This window comes from Pocillopora damicornis, chromosome 3, assembly GCF_964200805.1.
Source record: "Pocillopora damicornis chromosome 3, jaPocDami1.2, whole genome shotgun sequence".
Taxonomy (NCBI): Eukaryota; Metazoa; Cnidaria; class Anthozoa; order Scleractinia; family Pocilloporidae; genus Pocillopora; species Pocillopora damicornis.
Genome location: NC_142672.1, coordinates 8,722,773 through 8,740,735, shown reverse-complemented (window position 1 = coordinate 8,740,735; position 17,963 = coordinate 8,722,773). Strand labels below are relative to the sequence as shown.

The following is a 17,963-nucleotide window of genomic DNA, read 5'->3' as shown; positions in this document are numbered from 1 at the left end:
TTTACGTGACAAATCACATGATTAACCTGTGACAGTCGGAAAGACTGGTTCGGTTTATATTGTCCGCCATATTGGAACGGGGAAAAATGGCCGAGACAACTCAAATGTTGTCGTTTCATGAGTTATTTTTCAACGTAGATAGTGGTTATCTTGAGGGTTTGGTCCGAGGATTTCGATCAGGAATCTTAAATCAAAGTGATTACCTCAATTTGTCTCAATGTGAAACGCTGGAAGGTAAAAAGTTAGCGAATATTTTTAGCATCTAACAGTAGAAGACACTGTAGATACTTGCTTCGCATGTAAGCTTAATTTTGGTTTACTCGCCGTGTTGTGTCTCGTATGTTTGATGACGAAATAGAAATCAATCTAATGCCATAGCCTAACAGTTGAAATATCCTTTAGAGTTATTTTATGGCCGTATACATTACTACTAGCTAGTGCATCATCAGTATTTTCATAAAATATACATTACATACAAGTAATGTTAACGGAAGTATGAAATTCAGAAAGTTTGATATATGTAATCGTAATTCAATGCTTGCAAATTGAAATAAGCACGAAAAGGAACGCGAAAAATGCCTTGTTTACTTTTGTGCCTTTACACATTGCGACAATGAATGTAGCCATTACATAAACATGAAAATCATGACAGGCTCTTTATGTTTATGCAATCAATGTTTATGTATTTGGATCCAACATAATGACCAGCTCCCAGTTGGCTTGTTAGCTTAGTTGGTAGAGCACTGCACCAGAGAGGTCATGGGTTCAAATCCTGTATAGACCTGAATTTTTTCAGGCCTTATTTCAACTACTAGTTCAGTAGTGTTCATAACTGGGAGGATCATTTTTATATTCGTTAGAGTAGTTTAAAAAAGTTTGGTAAGATTTCTGTACAGCCCCTTACTTCATTATGTATACAGTTCTTGGATAAAGAAAAGAATAGCAAAACAATAGATTGCCTTTGGGACTATGGTTTTGTTTTAAATTAGTGTGTGGTTGTAGGGAAATATTGCCCAAAATTTACACACTGCAAATTATTTACTGAATGCCATGATGACTTGCCAAGGTGCTGTTGTTCATGTTAGAAATTGATGAGTTGAATGTGAGTGGAAAATCCTATTTTGTTACATGAGTCAACACAAGATATCAATTAGGCTGTGGGCATTAAATTATTTTAAGGTCGATTCTTCTTTTTGTAGATCTGAAGCTACACTTGCAAAGCACAGATTATGGAAATTTTCTTCAAAATGAGGCTGGTCCTTTGAATGTGTCAGTTATTGATGACAGACTGAGGGAGAAGTTGGTCACAGAGTTTAGGCATTTACGCAACCAAGCTCTTGAACCAATGGCAACTTTTATGGACTTCATTACGTAAGCCATTAAATTGGTCTTAAAAGTAAAACCTCACTAAGTCACCATGTTGTTGATATGACAACTTGTTCATTTTGAACTCAGTTACACATGTAACTCTTAAACTCCCAGATGTGCTTATCATCTAAATTTTCCCTCTAATATCCCTAAATTATCCAACAGAGAGGTAATGAGAATACTCAAACTTGTCAGGTAGAAGTTGTTTTGTAATAGTGTTGTTTGATTATCCAGTTAAATGTAGTCCTGAGAAGGACTGTTATCAGTAGTGGTGACTGATGTTTCAACATCCTGAGCAGAAGTCATCTTCAGAGGCAACTAGAAGTTGTTTTATTCATCTAACACCAAATTCTCTTGACTTATTCATAAGTAAATGTGTTGCAGCTAGCATAGAGAATCATTAATCAGATGTTGGGAGGAAAAGAGTTACTAAATATTCTTTTTTTATTTTTGTCACTATTATTGCCACAATTTTTTGGATTCATTGCCTGACAGTGAATGTGTTCATTTAGTTTTGCCCAACATATTCTAGTATTTTTTCATCAAGGCTTAAATATACTTGTCAGCTCTTAAATGCAGCCTATCATGAGGTTGTTTTTATTAGTTGCTTGGATTGACATGCTATATTATGTGGTTTTTTTATGATTCTCTGTAATTGTAAACTTTGTGTGTGTATGACTTGCACAGGAGAGCCAACAATTTGAGCATCATCATTTTAAAGTTAAGTTACTGGTTTGATTTTTAGGTATAGCTACATGATTGACAATATCATTTTGTTGATCACTGGAACACTGCATCAGCGACCCATTTCAGAGCTGGTCCCCAAGTGTCATCCCCTGGGTAGCTTTGAGGAAATGGCTTCCATCAATATTGCATCCACTCCTGCAGAGTTGTACAATGCTGTTATGATTGACACTCCTTTAGGTTAGCACAGATTGTAATGTGAGAATTCTGTCAAAGACAAGTCTTCTCTTTAATGATTTATTGGCTTCTTACTTCAGCACTCTTAGAACTCAGAAACAATTATGGTTATGCTAAACTTAAACAATACTATCAGCATGTGGAGTTGCTTCCAATGCAGTTAAGCTGCTTAGTTAAGATGAAGAATTGATCATCCAGCAATAGGAACACATGTAGGTACAGTATGTGTGCTTATCCAATTGCCTTAACATCACAATATAAAAATGTTATTTCTCCTTACAGAATAATTTTTGGTGGTCAGCCTTGAAAATTCTTCTTTACATTTATATGATATTCTTCAATTTTTTTAATTTTTATTGTCATCATCTGTGTGCATGGAATAGTGTTGATCATGATCTGTGATTAGTAATTTTGTTGGGTTAGTATTCTTTCCTCTCTTTTCTTGATGGTGGAATACAGACAAAGACTAATGAAGTAGTTCTTTATTTGATCTCTAGCACCATTTTTTGTGGAATGCATTTCTGAACAGGACTTAGATGAGATGAATATTGAGATTATCAGAAACACATTGTATAAGGTGAGCCAGGGTGACTTCAGATGCTTGTGGATGTTGCTCATTAAATGAATTTCAGGTTGAAATGATTTCGAACTATTTTTCTTTTAGTTTTCTTTGTTGAATATACAAATCATCTGATGAGATTTTTCATACAGAAACTCATTTTTCAACAACAACACAGATAGTGAGAAACATTAACCTTAAACCTCCTCAGCATTGTGCCACTGGCTGTCAACATACAAATTGCCTTTCTTCTCCTCATTTCTTTCCAAAGTAATGTCCTAGCTTCTAAATGGAAGTATACATTCACCCCTGGCTTGTTTCCATTGTGTTGAGAATTAAACTTTTATGTGGTAATTTTTATCATCAGGCATACCTTGAAGGCTTCCACAAGTTTTGTGAAGATTTAGGTGGAACAACAGCAGATGTCATGTGCCCAATTCTTCAAGTAAGTGAGATTTTTCTTTAAGTCTCTGAACAGTATTTAAGTTTACACTTTTTTTGGACAATTAGAGAAGAGGGAAAATGTATGAATGTATTGCTATGCATGTTATTTAGCACATCCATGGAGAGCCATCATTGCCTGAATGTATTTTGCCTCAAACAGTTAAGTTAACCCCTAAGAGTGACTAGCATCTAATTTCACCTTACAATGTCAACCCTGAATCACTCTTTAAGGTCGCTAGGGCAAAGTCAGCACCCTAGGAAATGTGAAAAGATATGCATACTGATGTTAGGGTGTAGAAGGTTAACAGGTTTGTTGGAAGGGTTTTTCAATGTGGTGTCTTGCAGTAGTGTCCAACTGGAAATAAAGAGAATACTAGAATACTTAATCATAAATAAATACTTAATGTTTTTCTTACTCTTGAGGGTCACACGCAGTTTCAGACACCCTTCCCCCTTCAACTTTACCCAGGGTATAGAAGGATTAATTTGTTGAAATGTTCTCCTTCTCCTTTAATGCATTTCTTAGTTTGAGGCTGATCGTCGAGCTTTCATTATCACCATCAATTCCTTTGGCACTGAACTTGGTAAGGATGATCGTAACAAGCTTTATCCCAAGTGCGGCAAGCTGTACCCAGAGGGACTGTCTAGGTTGGCCAGAGCTGATGATTATGAACAAGTCAGAGCAGTGGCAGATTACTACTCGGTACATTTTTACTTCACATTTTAAATGTGTAAAGGTTGTTGAGTGTAAATGTTGTCTCTTTTAAGTTTTTGTGTTTTCCACTGGCTGAGGAGAAAAAAGTAGAAAATGATCTATAACAAATGAGTCTGGTCTGAGTGCTAAAGTTTTAGGTCTGAATGGAAGGCTTCTCATGTCACACATAGTGCTTGTTTGTTTAGTGTTTTTTTTTTTTTTTTCATTGTTGTTGCAGTTCACCACTGTGTGATCTCCTGTCAATCCCCCCATCATGTGCACGGTTGTTTTCTCATAAGCATCAATCAGTCAATTCTCTCTTTTCATTTTTTTTAAAGCCCTTGTTGGTCTATGATCTTTCAATAACAGTTGTTCTTTTGTTCAAGTTTTTTTTCTTTCATGTTCTGTTGAGAGAGCATGGTTTTCCATGTGTTTTCCTAAATGCTCTTTTGAAACATTTTGTAAATTGCACAAATACATCATGTAACGGTCAGTAAAGTAAAGCCTGACATGGTGTAGCATGGGGTGGCTTTCAAGTTTTTCCAATAAACTGTCTTCTAGATATATTTCTAAAAGAGCACTGACAAAGGAAATTAAAACACTAAGGATTTGTTTTTGTCCTTAACCTTTCAGTGATAACATGTACTTTGGTTTTTTCACAGGATTACAAGTCTCTCTTTGAAGGAGCTGGTACAAATCCTGGTGAAAAGACACTGGAAGATAAATTCTTTGAGCATGAGGTATGTAAAGAGATCAGGACTTAAAAAATTGTAGAATTGAGTGTGATTTAACAATTTCATTGTTAAAAAGTGTGAAAAAATTTGCCTGTGATCAACATTTCACCTGTGGCCATTTTACCCAGTTTCTCACTCCATACATCAGTCTGTTGGTTAGCATGCTCTAGACTCAGTATTTAAAATACCTTGACCAAGGGTTCTGTTCCATATTACTGGGTGGGATAGTTGACTCTGACAACAGCTCTCTTTACATAGGAGTGTAAATAGCTATTCATGAACTGTTAGGGGGTACTGAACAAAATGCTGGGGATATGGGAGGGGGTGGCTTTGGGTTTACCCTCTTTTTTTTCTTCTTTTTTTTTCCTGTTATCAATGCATAAAGTTATCATGATGGATAGTCATTTGAGATGGGAGAAGACTTGTTGAACAGGGTCATCATCAGCTGAATTGCCAAACGTGACTTCTATACTAGAACTGATCAGTAATGGTCTTCACAGTTGTACTGCATGTGATAAACATTTGATTTCTCCCATCAATATCAATACATCGTCCAGCAAACAGGTAACGAAAATAGACAACTTGATAACTGATAAAAAACAAGATTCCCATAAACAGTTACAAAGAAATGTCAAGGAACTACAGGGGGAGAATTGCTTATCACATCTCTGGTATGAAAAGGTAGAGCCTGTTTTTTTTCTCCTCACAGGTGAAGATGAACACTCTAGCATTCCAACAGCAGTTCCATCTGGGTGTGTTTTATGCCTATGTCAAGCTAAAAGAACAGGAGTGTCGCAATATCGTATGGATAGCTGAGTGCATTGCTCAGAGAAATAAATCCAAAATTGATAACTACATTCCAATATTCTAAACTTGCAATACTTCTGCCATCCTTGTGTGGCTGTGATCTACCAAAATGAAATTAGAAATTGTAAAGTTTGTTTAATCATGGTTGGTACATGTTCATAATTTAGACTTTAACCCTTTAACTCCCAGAGGTGATTAAGATGTAACTTCTCCCTAAATTATCCATATATTATCCAGCAATTAGTTAATGAGAATATTCAAACTTATCAGGTAGAAGTTGTTATCTTGATCTAGTACCAAATTCTTGCAATTAATTTACAAGGAAATGTGTAGTAGCTAGCAGGGAGAATTCTCAATCAGATCTTGGAAGTTAAAGGGTCAACAGGAGAGTGTAGAATACAGTTATATATTTTCATTTTCAGTTTATAGTGTTTTGAGAGCATACGTTTGACAGTGACAACAGAAATTCTGAAGAATGCGACGTATTTCTGTACCCCAAATTATTATGTAATACGTATTTATGATTATAACATGACCAGCAATTATGTAAAAAGACTCAGAATCGGGTACTGCAAGGAATGCCGCGAGTCTAGTATACTGAGTTAAAGGATACTTGAAAGTGAAATGATGGGGAGTTCAACCGAACATTACAATGGAATAATCATAGCTACTTATCATGGAGGAGGTTGATTCAAATCTGCTACAGATTAACAGAAGCGGAGAGTTGAAAACACTTCAAAGTATTCCAAGAATATTTTATTTTTCTTAGGTTTTAAGCCGAAAAGTTCGACAGGAACACATGTAGGTAAATATCGGTTTTTGTCTCGTATGCAGAGCCCTTCCAAGCAATAATTAATCTCTTGAGTTTTCTCTGGCTCTCTTCTCGTTTCCGTTGAAAAACATTTTTTGTTCCATCGTTCAGTCAAACAGATGGACATACGTAACTTAGATGGTAAGTTATGGCTGCCATAAACGTACGAACCGAATTACTTGATTTAAAATGAATAGTAAACAATTCGTCGATATTACCATAAATCAGGCAAAGAAGCTCAAATAAAAAAAGTGGCATGTTATGTGTCTCACTGTTACTTATTTAAAGTAATATAATAAAGGTTTTGACAAGGTCTGTTTACATATCTGTAGCGTTCATTTCGTAATAAACGAGAGCCAGATATTTTCCCCTCCGGCTCGAGACTCGACCCCTGACTCAGTTAATAACCGTGCTCCTAGAAAAAGAAACGCGTGCATAACAAACGCATGACACTATAAATTGACCATGCTTCGATGATATGCTGACCGTTCATAGTCGGCCCTTAAAACCTTAGGAGTAGCCAGATCAGATTTTTCCTCACATTAATACCGCTGAATCATTCATTAAGGTCATGCAAATAAAGGAAATGATCGCCAACTTAAGAGCTATGATTCATAAATAAAATCTCCTTGTCACTACCAATGGAAACGTAAAGGGAAGAGTGAGGAGAATATGGATACTGATGTTAAGGGTAAAGGGTCCTACGTGTTTGTGATCTATTATTGGGGATCTCCCGTATAGAGTCACGTACGTGTAAGACCGCCACAAATAAACTCGAGGTTTGAGAGAACACACGGCGGCCCTCCAACACTTTATTTTGTAAGGGCTCCCCCCGGGTCTCCGTTGAATCATATCATGAGTTTAGCCAGATATGAAATTTTACGAGGAAGGGGGGATGGGTGGGTGGAACCATTTTATCTCTTTAGGGGTGGCCTAAATCTGTCACCAGTATTTTAAAACCGATAGACATATGGTAATAATTTGATTCCTAAAGTTGGTTGTATTACTTTATAAAACAAGAAACCGTTCAGAAATCGAATTGTGGTAAGTACAATGTGAGATGATTAATTTGCTGTATTATCTGTCCAATATCAAAAGAATTTTGTTATTGATACAATATATTTTCAAGCCTCTGTAAGTATTTCTGCCTTTACATGATTTAGTACTCGGTGGATTACCAATATAGGGATTAATATAGCAACGCTAAATATCACAGGGAAAAAAAATCCTAGTAAAGAACAAGATAGCTTGTGGTAAATGAAACGTCCAAGCAGATAAGGATTGAGCGATTGTTTCTTACGATCGATCTGTTTGTAATACAACACCGACATCGATCGTGTCGTCGTAATTATATCATAACAATTCGACAGTCGTGCATACTAAACAGTTTTTACATTTTTAAAGGCTTATTTAGAAGCTGCAAGTTATTGAAGCTACAAGTTAAAATAACGAAACTCCCATGCGATATTCTATCATTGAAAAAGGAGGGCGATTATCGAAAATCATACGTGATGATTGTAGGCTAAATAATGACGCACTCTTTAGACGAGAGCGAAGGAATGAATATCCGTGATCAAATGACACCAAATAATTCAAAACACAACGCAAATAGATAGACAAAATAATTTTCAAACACACCGCGCATTATAGACATTTACATCGATATTAAACTTCAGGGCTAGTACTTGTCTAGCACTAGTCACAATTTCCTTCGGACGCGTCTACCTGAAATCAGACAGACAAGCTGATTCTGAGCCTTGGAAACGAAGATTGTTCCCGCGTCAAATTTGTCTCGAGAATTTTTTCAAATGTTTAAAAGGACTCACTGGCTTCATGCACAGTTAAGCTTCCCTTTCGCTGCAGAATGTTCAGTTCCGAAGAAAAAAAAGAAATAAGAAGTCGACTTGAATATTTCACGTTGTAGCCTTTTAGAAGAAATTTTGAAAAATATACACAAAATGTACTACACATACACGTGCATCCAGTACTCTTCTCACTGTATGTATTAATCACACACTTCTGCTCTAGATGGAAATCAAGAGCAGCATAGCTGTTTCGTCCGATCTGTTTCTTGACAGATGGGCCGAAACTTGGTTTGGTCAGTGTTTTTAATCAAGTTATGGGGAAGTTGCAGAGAGAATGTTTTCAACCATTGTCCTCCGGTGGTTCCTTTACGATTTAAATATGCACTATGCCCGAACACTAGCAATATGCTGTAACTTTTTAGGGTTTTGATTGTTACCAGTATTATAACCTTTTACTAATCAGAGTCCTGATTTGTATTCACTCGAGCCTTTTTTTATCAACTTCTGTAATGCACGAATTTTTTTTTTTCAGTTTCTTGATTTTGGTTTCGACAGCCATTCGATCAGAACATTGAAAAAGACACGTCTATTTTTTGGCAAGGTAAGAGGTTGTAAAAAGCTCAGGTGACGAACTTTCCTCGTATCTGAAAATTGAAATATTTTGGACCGAAACTCGGTGAAATTTTTATGATAGAGGATTTGGAATTTCAAGCAATCTCAGTCGAGAAAGATTCGACTTCTTCATTCCAAGTGTATCGGTAGTTATTACTTTTTTCATGATCAGGTTAACAACATTGTTATGAAACTGGCTATTTTCGATCATTGTTGTTTTGCAGGAAGTTTCTTAATTTTGGTTTCATTCGTGAAACGATCAGGATACTAAACTTGGCACGTTTTACGCTTTACATAGATAGGGTAAGCAGCCAAAAAAAGCTATTTTATTGATATCCTTTTCCCTTTCTAAATTCTGACATATTTCTGACATAAGTTTTATTAACTTCAGTTACTGAGGATTATTGATTAGTGAAAGCAATCTTTATATTTTTAAACTGGAAAAGATTTGATATTGCAGTAGTCTAAACGAACTTAGAGATTTTCTGTGATTATTTTTTATGGACTCTTGCTATTTGCATTCATCTTTCTTTCACAGGTGTTATTTCAATTTTTTCCTTTTGGTTTCTTTGGTCACAAGATCAACACATTAAACTCGACAGGTGTTGTTTGAAAGGTAAGCAGCTAAAAAAAACTATAGAGATAATGTTTTTACTTTTCTAAAAAAAATCATAGCCAATTTTACGGAAATTTGCCGTACTAAATGATAGGAGTATCAGAGATCGAAATAACCTCAAAAATTCAGGAGGATTTTCCGCGACAAAGTTTGACATAAATATAAGTCTGCGGGCAAAATAAATAAAACTTAATTTAAAACCTTCGCCTCCAAGATCTTATTAGTAATTCTCCCTTCTAACTGCTACACATTTTCTTAACAGCAACTTTAGAGAATTTGATTTGAATCAAGGTGATGTAATTAAACTGATCAGATAATGTGTTCTCATCAACTGTTTGCATCTTAATGTATGGTATTGAAAAGGAGAAGTTGCCTTTTAATCATTCAGTCTGACAATTTAAGTTTTAAGAGCAGAAAATTCTGATGTCAAGACCAAGAAATTCAATCTTTTATTAATGAAAATATTTTTATCAACGGAGCAAGTCCGGATCAGTATCAGCACCTGGGCAACTGCCCACCTACCCCTCCCCTAACCCACCAACAGTCAATTGATAACAATGTAATAAAATATGTGTTCATTGTTTATCGTGGTGTAAGATAGGAGATGAACTTTGTTGGTTTTTCTCACGATAGTCACTTATGATGTAGATCGCGACGTTTCGACTGCAATGCTGCTAGTCTTCATCAGGCGATGAGGTCGATTGTTTACGTGTCGCTAATTGTAGCACGTTGGTACGCTGCTATTGGTGCATTTCGATCCTCATTATTATTCCGATCGTAAGATGGTGTTCCCTCATAGGTCCTCATAAATCGGCTCTTGTGTTGTTTGATCGTGACAATTTTTATAATCATTAAAATCTCTACAAATGTGATATTGTTAGAACTATGGTATTTATAATCCTTACAATCTTTATAATCATTAAAATCTTAACTATCATAATATTATTAGACCGATGGCATTTAAAGCAGATAGATAGATCTTGCTAACCGCACAAACTTAACACCTACACAAATTGCCGATCTCTTGAATTTCGTCGTAAGATCGACATATTTCCAATATAACGAGTCGATTTATGAAGTTTATTGATCGTGACCCCCAATGGTACACACGTAGGGTCAAAGAGGCTATCCATACAAGACCTCATCCCAATAACATCAATAGGGATAGCAGAATCGACATTCCCGAAGCTTGGATACCCACGATCAAACAACACAAGAGACGATTTAGGAGGACCTATGAGGGAACACCATCTAACGATCGGAATAATAATGAGGATCGAAATGCACCAATAGCAGCGTATCAACGTGCTACAAATAGCGACACGTAAACAATCGACCTCATCACCTGATGAAGACTAGCAGTATTGCAGTCGAAACGTCGCGATCTACATCATAAGTGACTCTACCGTGAGACAAACGAGCAAAGTTCATCTCTAATTTATAACAAGCTAGTTGGGTTAGGGGAGGGGTAGGTGGGCAGTTGCCCAGATACTGCTATTGATCCGCAGGTACCTACTTTGTAATAACGCTATTTATTTGTATTCATCACTGACAGGGAAAGTTTTTTTCTTCAGTTTTTTACATTTGGTTTCATTCGTCAGACGGTAACCAGAGGATACTGAACACTCCATGTGACTGTTTTAGAGGTAAGCTGTCTCTCTCTTATAGTTCCATAGCCGCTGGCCATTAATTTTTTTTCTTGTTAATCATAACTATTACAAATTCCTCAAATTTGAGGGTACATTTGCTACTTTTTTTTAATGAATCATTCTATTAATTTGTAATCGGACACCTGTGATCGGACAGTTGCAGCATCCAATCACACTTAGTCCTTTTGTTTATCACTCGTTTAATTACAGACCGAATTGGACTCCACTCGGTCCTTTTACCATTATAAATCTAATCTATTATTCTGTGAAACGAATATTGGAAAAATTAAGCTCTAGGCGTAACTAAAATGATTCTAGATATACTGACTCTGTTACACGTCGCATTATAAGAACTTCCCATCGTCTGGGGTATGATTTCTGCCTACCCTAGGCCTTCATGGATACTGTAAAAAAAGATACAACTACATTCTTTGACTCTGAACGTAACGCATTCCGGAGGCGCATTCTAAATCCAAGTCAAAGTGACACTGATACGAGCGAAAGCTGGGAGGGTCGAAACCTTTTGCTTAGATCGGATCTTTAAATTGGATGTTTAACAAATTTTTCCGACATAATTTGTCAAGGATTGTTGTGTGTGCTCAAGTGATTAGCCTTGAAAATAAAGCAACGAACCCTCGCGGAAAGAAAACAATGCCCTTTAAAAAAACAGAAAAAAAAACTTCATCTTCTTTCGTCATTTGAGTTTCTTTACTTTTCCCTTTTTTAAAATTTTCACGTCAGGGACCATTCTGATAAACGCAAAAGAGATGAATAACATGCATGAGATCCTAGAAAAGATCAAGATAGGCATAAATGTGGTCATATTTCTTTTGAGGACTGATCGTGGTATGCAAGCCAGTGAGGTGTGTGGTGAATGTTTAATTTTGCTCAACAATTTGAACTGTCGTATTGATGACCTTGATGTGAATGAGGTGATATTCAATGCGTACTACGCAATCTCTGGTAGACTAATTGGTATCTTCCACAATGCTGGGATATTAATGATAGAACTGGGAGAAAAATATCGAGAAAAGAGTAGGTTTGCAGAAGCCAAGAAACTCTTTGAAAGAGCTGTTGCTATCATGAAAACTATCGGCTGTAAAAGAAACGAGGCAGTGGCTAATGAAAACCTTGGAGCTGTGTTTCGATCACTCGCAGAATATCAGAAGGCTAAGGAATATTGGGAGAAAGCACGTGCCATCGCAACAGAAATTGGCGAAACGAAAAGTGAAGGACGACTTTACGGGAATCTTGGAGTCGTGTTTCGTTCACTCGGAGAATATCAGAAGGCTAAGGAATATTACGAAAGAGCACTTACCATCACAACAGAAATTGGCGAAACGAAAAGTGAAGGACGACTTTACGGGAATCTTGGAGTCGTGTTTCATTCACTCGGAGAATATCAGAAGGCTAAGGAATATTACGAAAGAGCACTTACCATCACAACAGAAATTGGCGAAACGAAAAGTGAAGGACGACTTTACGGGAATCTTGGAGTCGTGTTTCATTCACTCGGAGAATATCAGAAGGCTAAGGAATATTACGAAAGAGCACTTACCATCACAACAGAAAGTGGCGACAAGAAAGGAGAAGGAGCATCTTACGGGAACCTTGGAAGTGTGTTTCAATCACTCGGTGAATATCAGAAGGCTAAAGAATATCACGAGAAAGCACTTGCCATCTTAACAGAAATTGGCCACAAGAAAGGAGAAGGAACATCTTACAGGAACCTCGGAGGTGTGTTTCAATCACTCGGTGAATATCAGAAGGCTAGAGAATATCACGAGAAAGCACTTGCCATCGTAACAGAAATTGGCGACAGAAAAGGAGAAGGAGCATCTTACGGGAAACTCGGAACTGTTTTTGTATCACTCGGTGAATATCAAAAGGCTAAAGAATATCACGAGAAAGCACTTGCCATCACAACAGAAATTGGCGACAAAGACAGAGAAGGAGCATGTTACGGGAACCTCGGAAGTGTGTTTCAATCAGTCGGTGAATATCAGAAGGCTAAAGAATATCACGAGAAAGCACTTGCCATCGCAACAGAAATTGGCGACAGAGAAGGAGAAGGAGCATCTTACGGGAACCTCGGAACTGTTTTTAAATCACTCGGTGAATATCAAAAGGCTAAAGAATATTACGAGAAAGCACTTGCCATCTTAACAGAAATTGGCCACAAAGACGGAGAAGGAGCATCTTACGGGAACCTTGGAGTTGTGTTTCAATCACTCGGTGAATATCAGAAGGCTAAAGAATATCACGAGAAAGCACTTGCCATCGCAACAGAAATTGGCCGCAAGAAAGGAGAAGGAACATCTTACGGGAACCTTGGATATGTGTTTCAATCACTCGGTGAATATCAGAAGGCTAAAGAATATCACGAGAAAGCACTTGCCATCGTAACAGAAATTGGCGACAGAAAAGAAGAAGGAAAATCTTACGGGTGCCTTGGAGCCGTGTTTCAATCACTCTGTGAATATCGGAAGGCTAAAGAATATCACGAAAAAGCATTTGCCATCGCAACAGAAATTGGCGACAAAAACCAGGAAGAAGCATCTTACGGGAACCTTGGAGTTGTGTTTCAATCACTCGGTGAATATCAGAAGGCTAAAGAATATCACGAGAAAGCACTTGCCATCGCAACAGAAATTGGCAACAGAAAAGGAGAAGGAACATCTTACGGGAACCTTGGAGGTGTGTTTCAATCACTCGGTGAATATCAGAAGGCTAAAGAATATCACGAGAAAGCACTTGCCATCGCAACAGAAATTGGCGACAAAGACGGAGAAAGAGCATCTTACGGGAACCTCGGAAGTGTGTTTCAATCACTCGGTGAATATCAGAAGGCTAAAGAATATCACGAGAAAGCACTTGCCATCGCAACAGAAATTGGCAACAGAAAAGGAGAAGGAACATCTTACGGGAACCTTGGAGGTGTGTTTCAATCACTCGGTGAATATCAGAAGGCTAAAGAATATCACGAGAAAGCACTTGCCATGGCAACAGAAATTGGCGACAAAGACGGAGAAGGAGCATCTTACAGGAACCTCGGAAGTGTGTTTCAATCAGTCGGTGAATATCAGAAGGCTAAAGAATATCACGAGAAAGCACTTGCCATCGCAACAGAAATTGGCAACAGAAAAGAAGAAGGAGCATCTTACAGGAAACTCGGAACTGTTTTTGAATCACTTGGTGAATATCAAAAGGCTAAAGAATATCACGAGAAAGCAATTGCAATCGCAGCAGAAATTGGCGACAAAAACGGAGAAGGAACATCTTACGGGTGCCTTGGAGCCGTGTTTCAATCACTCGGTGAATATCGGAAGGCTAAAGAATATCACGAGAATGCACTTGCCATCGCGGTAGAAATTGGTAACAGGGAAGGGGAAGGAAGAGGCTATATAAATCTTGGAGCTGTGTTTCTATCAATTAGGAAAAATAAGCAGGCTAAAGAGCATTTCGACAAAGCGCTTTCCATCAGCACAGAGAGCGGAAACAGGAAATGTGAAGGAGAATGCCACGCAGGCCTGGCAAGTTTTTTTTATTCGCTTCATGATTACCAGAAGGCTACAGAACACGATGGCAAAGCCCTTGCCATTAGCAAGAACATTGGCGATAGAAAAAGCCAAGGAAGAACGTACCTACACTTTGGTTATGTGTCTCTATCGCTCGGCAATTATAGCGAATCAGAAAAGTACTTCGAGAAAGCGCACTTGATAAGCAACAAAATTGGAGACATTATGACTGACTTTGAAAGCCTCCTCGGAATCACCTTGTTAAAGATATCGCAATCAGAGGTAGAGAAGGCAATGCTGTATCTTTCTCAATGTATGAAAAAATATGAAGAGATGCGAAGTCTCCTCGCAGGAAACGATGACCTAAAAACGTCTCTCTTAGAAGGGCGCGGTAATTTTCCCTACAAGTTGTTCAGTCAGTTGCTTTGCGTCACTGGAAGACATCGAGATGCTCTCTATGTGGAGGAGCTGAGACGAGCTAGAGGCCTTGCGGAATTAATGGGAGATAAGCTCTCAGTTGAAAGCCACATCTCAACCGATTCAACATCATGGTTTGGGATCGAAAAAATTGTAAATAGAGAAAACAGCTGTGATGTTTTGTACATTTCATATTGTGAACGGCATGTTCATCTGTGGGTTTTGAAAGCAAACGGAGACATTACGTATAGAGTGAGCCCCGAAATGGAAATCGACACTCTCATCGCTGTATCAGTTTGTGATGTGGAGGACATTTTTAAAAGAAGTGCTTCCAGCTTTGGCGTTCGTATGAATGAGAATTGTGAGGATCGATCTCTGGATGACGACACTCCCATGCCCCATGAAGAGAGCCAAGCAACTGTGCGAGTTGACCAGACCAAAGCCAAAGCCCAAACCCAAAGAATTCTTCAGTTGTGCTTTGAACAGATCATCACTCCTGTACAAGATCTACTTACAGAGCCTGAAATCATCATTGTGCCAGAGAGTTGCTCGTACCGAGTCCCTTTTGCTGCCTTACGAGACGAAACAGCTGGAAAGTATTTAGCAGAGACTCACCGTATCCGAATCGTTCCTTCTTTGACAACTCTCGGGCTCATTCAGGAATGTCCAGCGGACTATCACAGTCAGACTGGAGCACTAGTGGTGGGTGATCCCATGGCTGTCAAAGTGCAATACAAAGGACGTACCTTACAGTTGAAACCATTGCCTTGTGCAAGAAAGGAAGCAGAGATGGTTGGTCGACTCCTGGGGGTTCAGCCTTTGTTAGGAGAGCACGCGACAAAGAAGGCGGTACTTCAAGCAATTCATTCAGTGAGCCTACTACACCTTGCTGCTCATGGCAACGCTGATAGAGGGGAGATTGCCCTTTCCCCTAATTGTGCCTTGAACAGCATTCCAAAAGAAGAAGACTACCTTCTGAAAATGTCTGACATTGCGAAGGTTAGGTTGCGAGCTAAACTGGTAGTACTCAGCTGTTGCCACAGTGGGCGTGGAACGTTTAAAAAGGAAGGAGTCATTGGAATCGCTCGGGCTTTCTTAGCATCCGGTGCACGTTCAGTGTTGGTAGCATCGTGGGAAATACAAGACGAAGCAACAGAGCAGCTCATGAATCATTTCTACGAACATCTGGCTGCTGGAAAAAGTGCTAGTGAATCCCTTCACCAGGCCATCAAGTGGTTGAGGAGCAAAGGCTTCACGGAACCTTGTCAGTGGGCTCCGTTTGTGTTGATGGGAGACAACGTGACATTTGACTTAAAAAATTTAGGTAAGCTTATGCTTAATGAGTAATTTTACAATGAAAGCTAAGTTCTTTCGTTTGTCTCACGATGTAGTCACGTGTGATGTAGATCGCGACGTTTTGACTGCATACTGCTAGTCTTCTTCATCGCCTGTTATTGTTATTAACCACTATGAATAACCACAACCTTTTTTACGAAATTTGTATAATGTAACCTATCCTGGTTTCTTATGATTTCGTTGTGAACGGTGTTCTGGAGCCAAACATCTTGGAAATGTAGTGATTAACAGATTTCATACAGCACACAAAGGAAAGGTTTAGTTTAATTTGCCATGGCTCAATGTTATTTTTGTGCGCAAAATATTTATCACTTAAGCTGCAAATTTAAGTTTGAAGTGAGCAAAAATGACTAAGTAGAAAGACAAATAACGGAATAAATAAATAATTTTGAGCAGCTGAGGTTTCTTGGTAAAAAGAAGTGGAAAACAACAACTAGATAATAGTGTGAAGGTGACTTCACTGGGTTTAGGCATGGTATCCTTAACTTAATTCGCAAAGTTGAAAAACGACAGCCTTGAGCTAATGGCATCAAAGAAGTAAGCTGATCAAGGTTTTTTTTCCGGTTTCTCATCAGTTTTATTTTTTGGCAATTTGGTCCATTTGCTCTAAGGCCGAAATTGTTCCTCTATCGTGACGTGCGTTTAACTTCCTTCTTTACACAAATTTTTTTTTCAGGAGAGAAGAAATGACAGATGATGAGAACGAGGCGGACAAGAGGCAGAGCAGAAACTGATCCGAGACAAAGACTCCTCTTCCTGCGCTGTGTCTGAAACTGGAAACTGGTGTTACTTTGACTCCTCTACCTGTGCTCTGGCCGAAACAGGAAACTGGTATTAATTTGTACAGACATTTTTAATTTGGTTCCAGTAAACTATTTACTTTTGAATACTATTCTTTTGATTTCGTGAGTCACTCGCTAGACTCATAAGGTAGATCAATAGAGGAACAAAATAATAAGGATGAGGATTAAAAACACTAAGGACACGAGATAAATGTTTTAAGATGCCAATATCGAGACACTTATTTTTCGATAGCGGTTCCTTAAATCTTTATTCTTTAAGGTCGGCATAGATTTAATTTGCGATTCTCGCTTCTAACTACGATGCATTTTATTGTAATGTATGAAAGACAGACAATTTTGTACATGTTAAGAAAGCAATTCAAGGCTAAAGGTTTGTCTTTTCTGGCCATTTCTAAGCTAGATGAATTTTACTTACTATGGAGATAATTTGAAAGCCAATCTAGAGGAGACAAAAGGATTACTTCTTAAGTGTTTTAGGTTTTATTTTTAGATAGAGGTCACTGTAAGACAAAATCGAGATGATTCTCACTAATAACTGTAGTTGATGAGGATCGATTGTTAACAGTGGTCCGATCACGACCTGAGTACGATTTTTTGACAGGTAGTTGATAACAAGTCATGAAATGCCAATCTTTATCGTTATCTAGAGGTTGTGCAGTGTTAAAAAAATGATTAATTCCATTTATTTGCGATCAAATTCCTTGACAAGTAACAAAGGACGAACTAATTTCCTCCGCTCCAAACATGAGGGGGACGAAGGTTCGAACCACTTCGAAGCTTAATTTTTTGCGGCTTTTTTGTCCGACTGCAATTTCTACAACTGTATTTCTTCGGTGGGAATAATTCCGT

The 17,963-nt window shown here is 38.1% G+C and overlaps 2 protein-coding genes across 5 annotated transcripts; both read left to right on the top strand.

Annotated features, from left to right (window-relative positions):
* The first annotated feature begins 51 nt into the window (after positions 1-51).
* Positions 52-6,600, top strand: LOC113685429 (V-type proton ATPase subunit d 1). 2 transcript variants are annotated; one of them, XM_089200410.1, is made up of 8 exons: positions 52-234; positions 1,200-1,371; positions 2,114-2,292; positions 2,787-2,866; positions 3,216-3,293; positions 3,819-3,940; positions 4,649-4,726; positions 5,430-6,600. In XM_089200410.1, exons 1-8 carry the CDS (start codon positions 87-89, stop codon positions 5,431-5,433), a joined length of 861 nt encoding a protein of 286 aa, XP_089056536.1. In that variant the 5' UTR covers positions 52-86; the 3' UTR covers positions 5,434-6,600. The 2 variants fall into 2 exon arrangements, with proteins under 2 accessions (XP_089056536.1, XP_027058743.1); XM_027202942.2 differs by having other exon boundaries at positions 3,819-3,995.
* Positions 6,601-7,278: 678 nt separating this feature from the next.
* LOC113685413 (uncharacterized) lies at positions 7,279-17,186 on the top strand. 3 transcript variants are annotated; one of them, XM_089200391.1, is made up of 6 exons: positions 7,279-7,382; positions 8,676-8,744; positions 9,294-9,371; positions 10,946-11,017; positions 11,762-16,283; positions 16,991-17,186. In XM_089200391.1, exons 5-6 carry the CDS (start codon positions 11,788-11,790, stop codon positions 17,043-17,045), a joined length of 4,551 nt encoding a protein of 1,516 aa, XP_089056517.1. In that variant the 5' UTR covers positions 7,279-7,382; positions 8,676-8,744; positions 9,294-9,371; positions 10,946-11,017; positions 11,762-11,787; the 3' UTR covers positions 17,046-17,186. The 3 variants fall into 3 exon arrangements, 1 of the variants encoding a protein (XP_089056517.1); XR_016184977.1 differs by lacking the exon at positions 16,991-17,186 and having other exon boundaries at positions 10,927-11,017; positions 11,762-11,792; XR_016184976.1 differs by lacking the exons at positions 11,762-16,283; positions 16,991-17,186 and having other exon boundaries at positions 10,927-11,057.
* Positions 17,187-17,963: the final 777 nt, after the last annotated feature.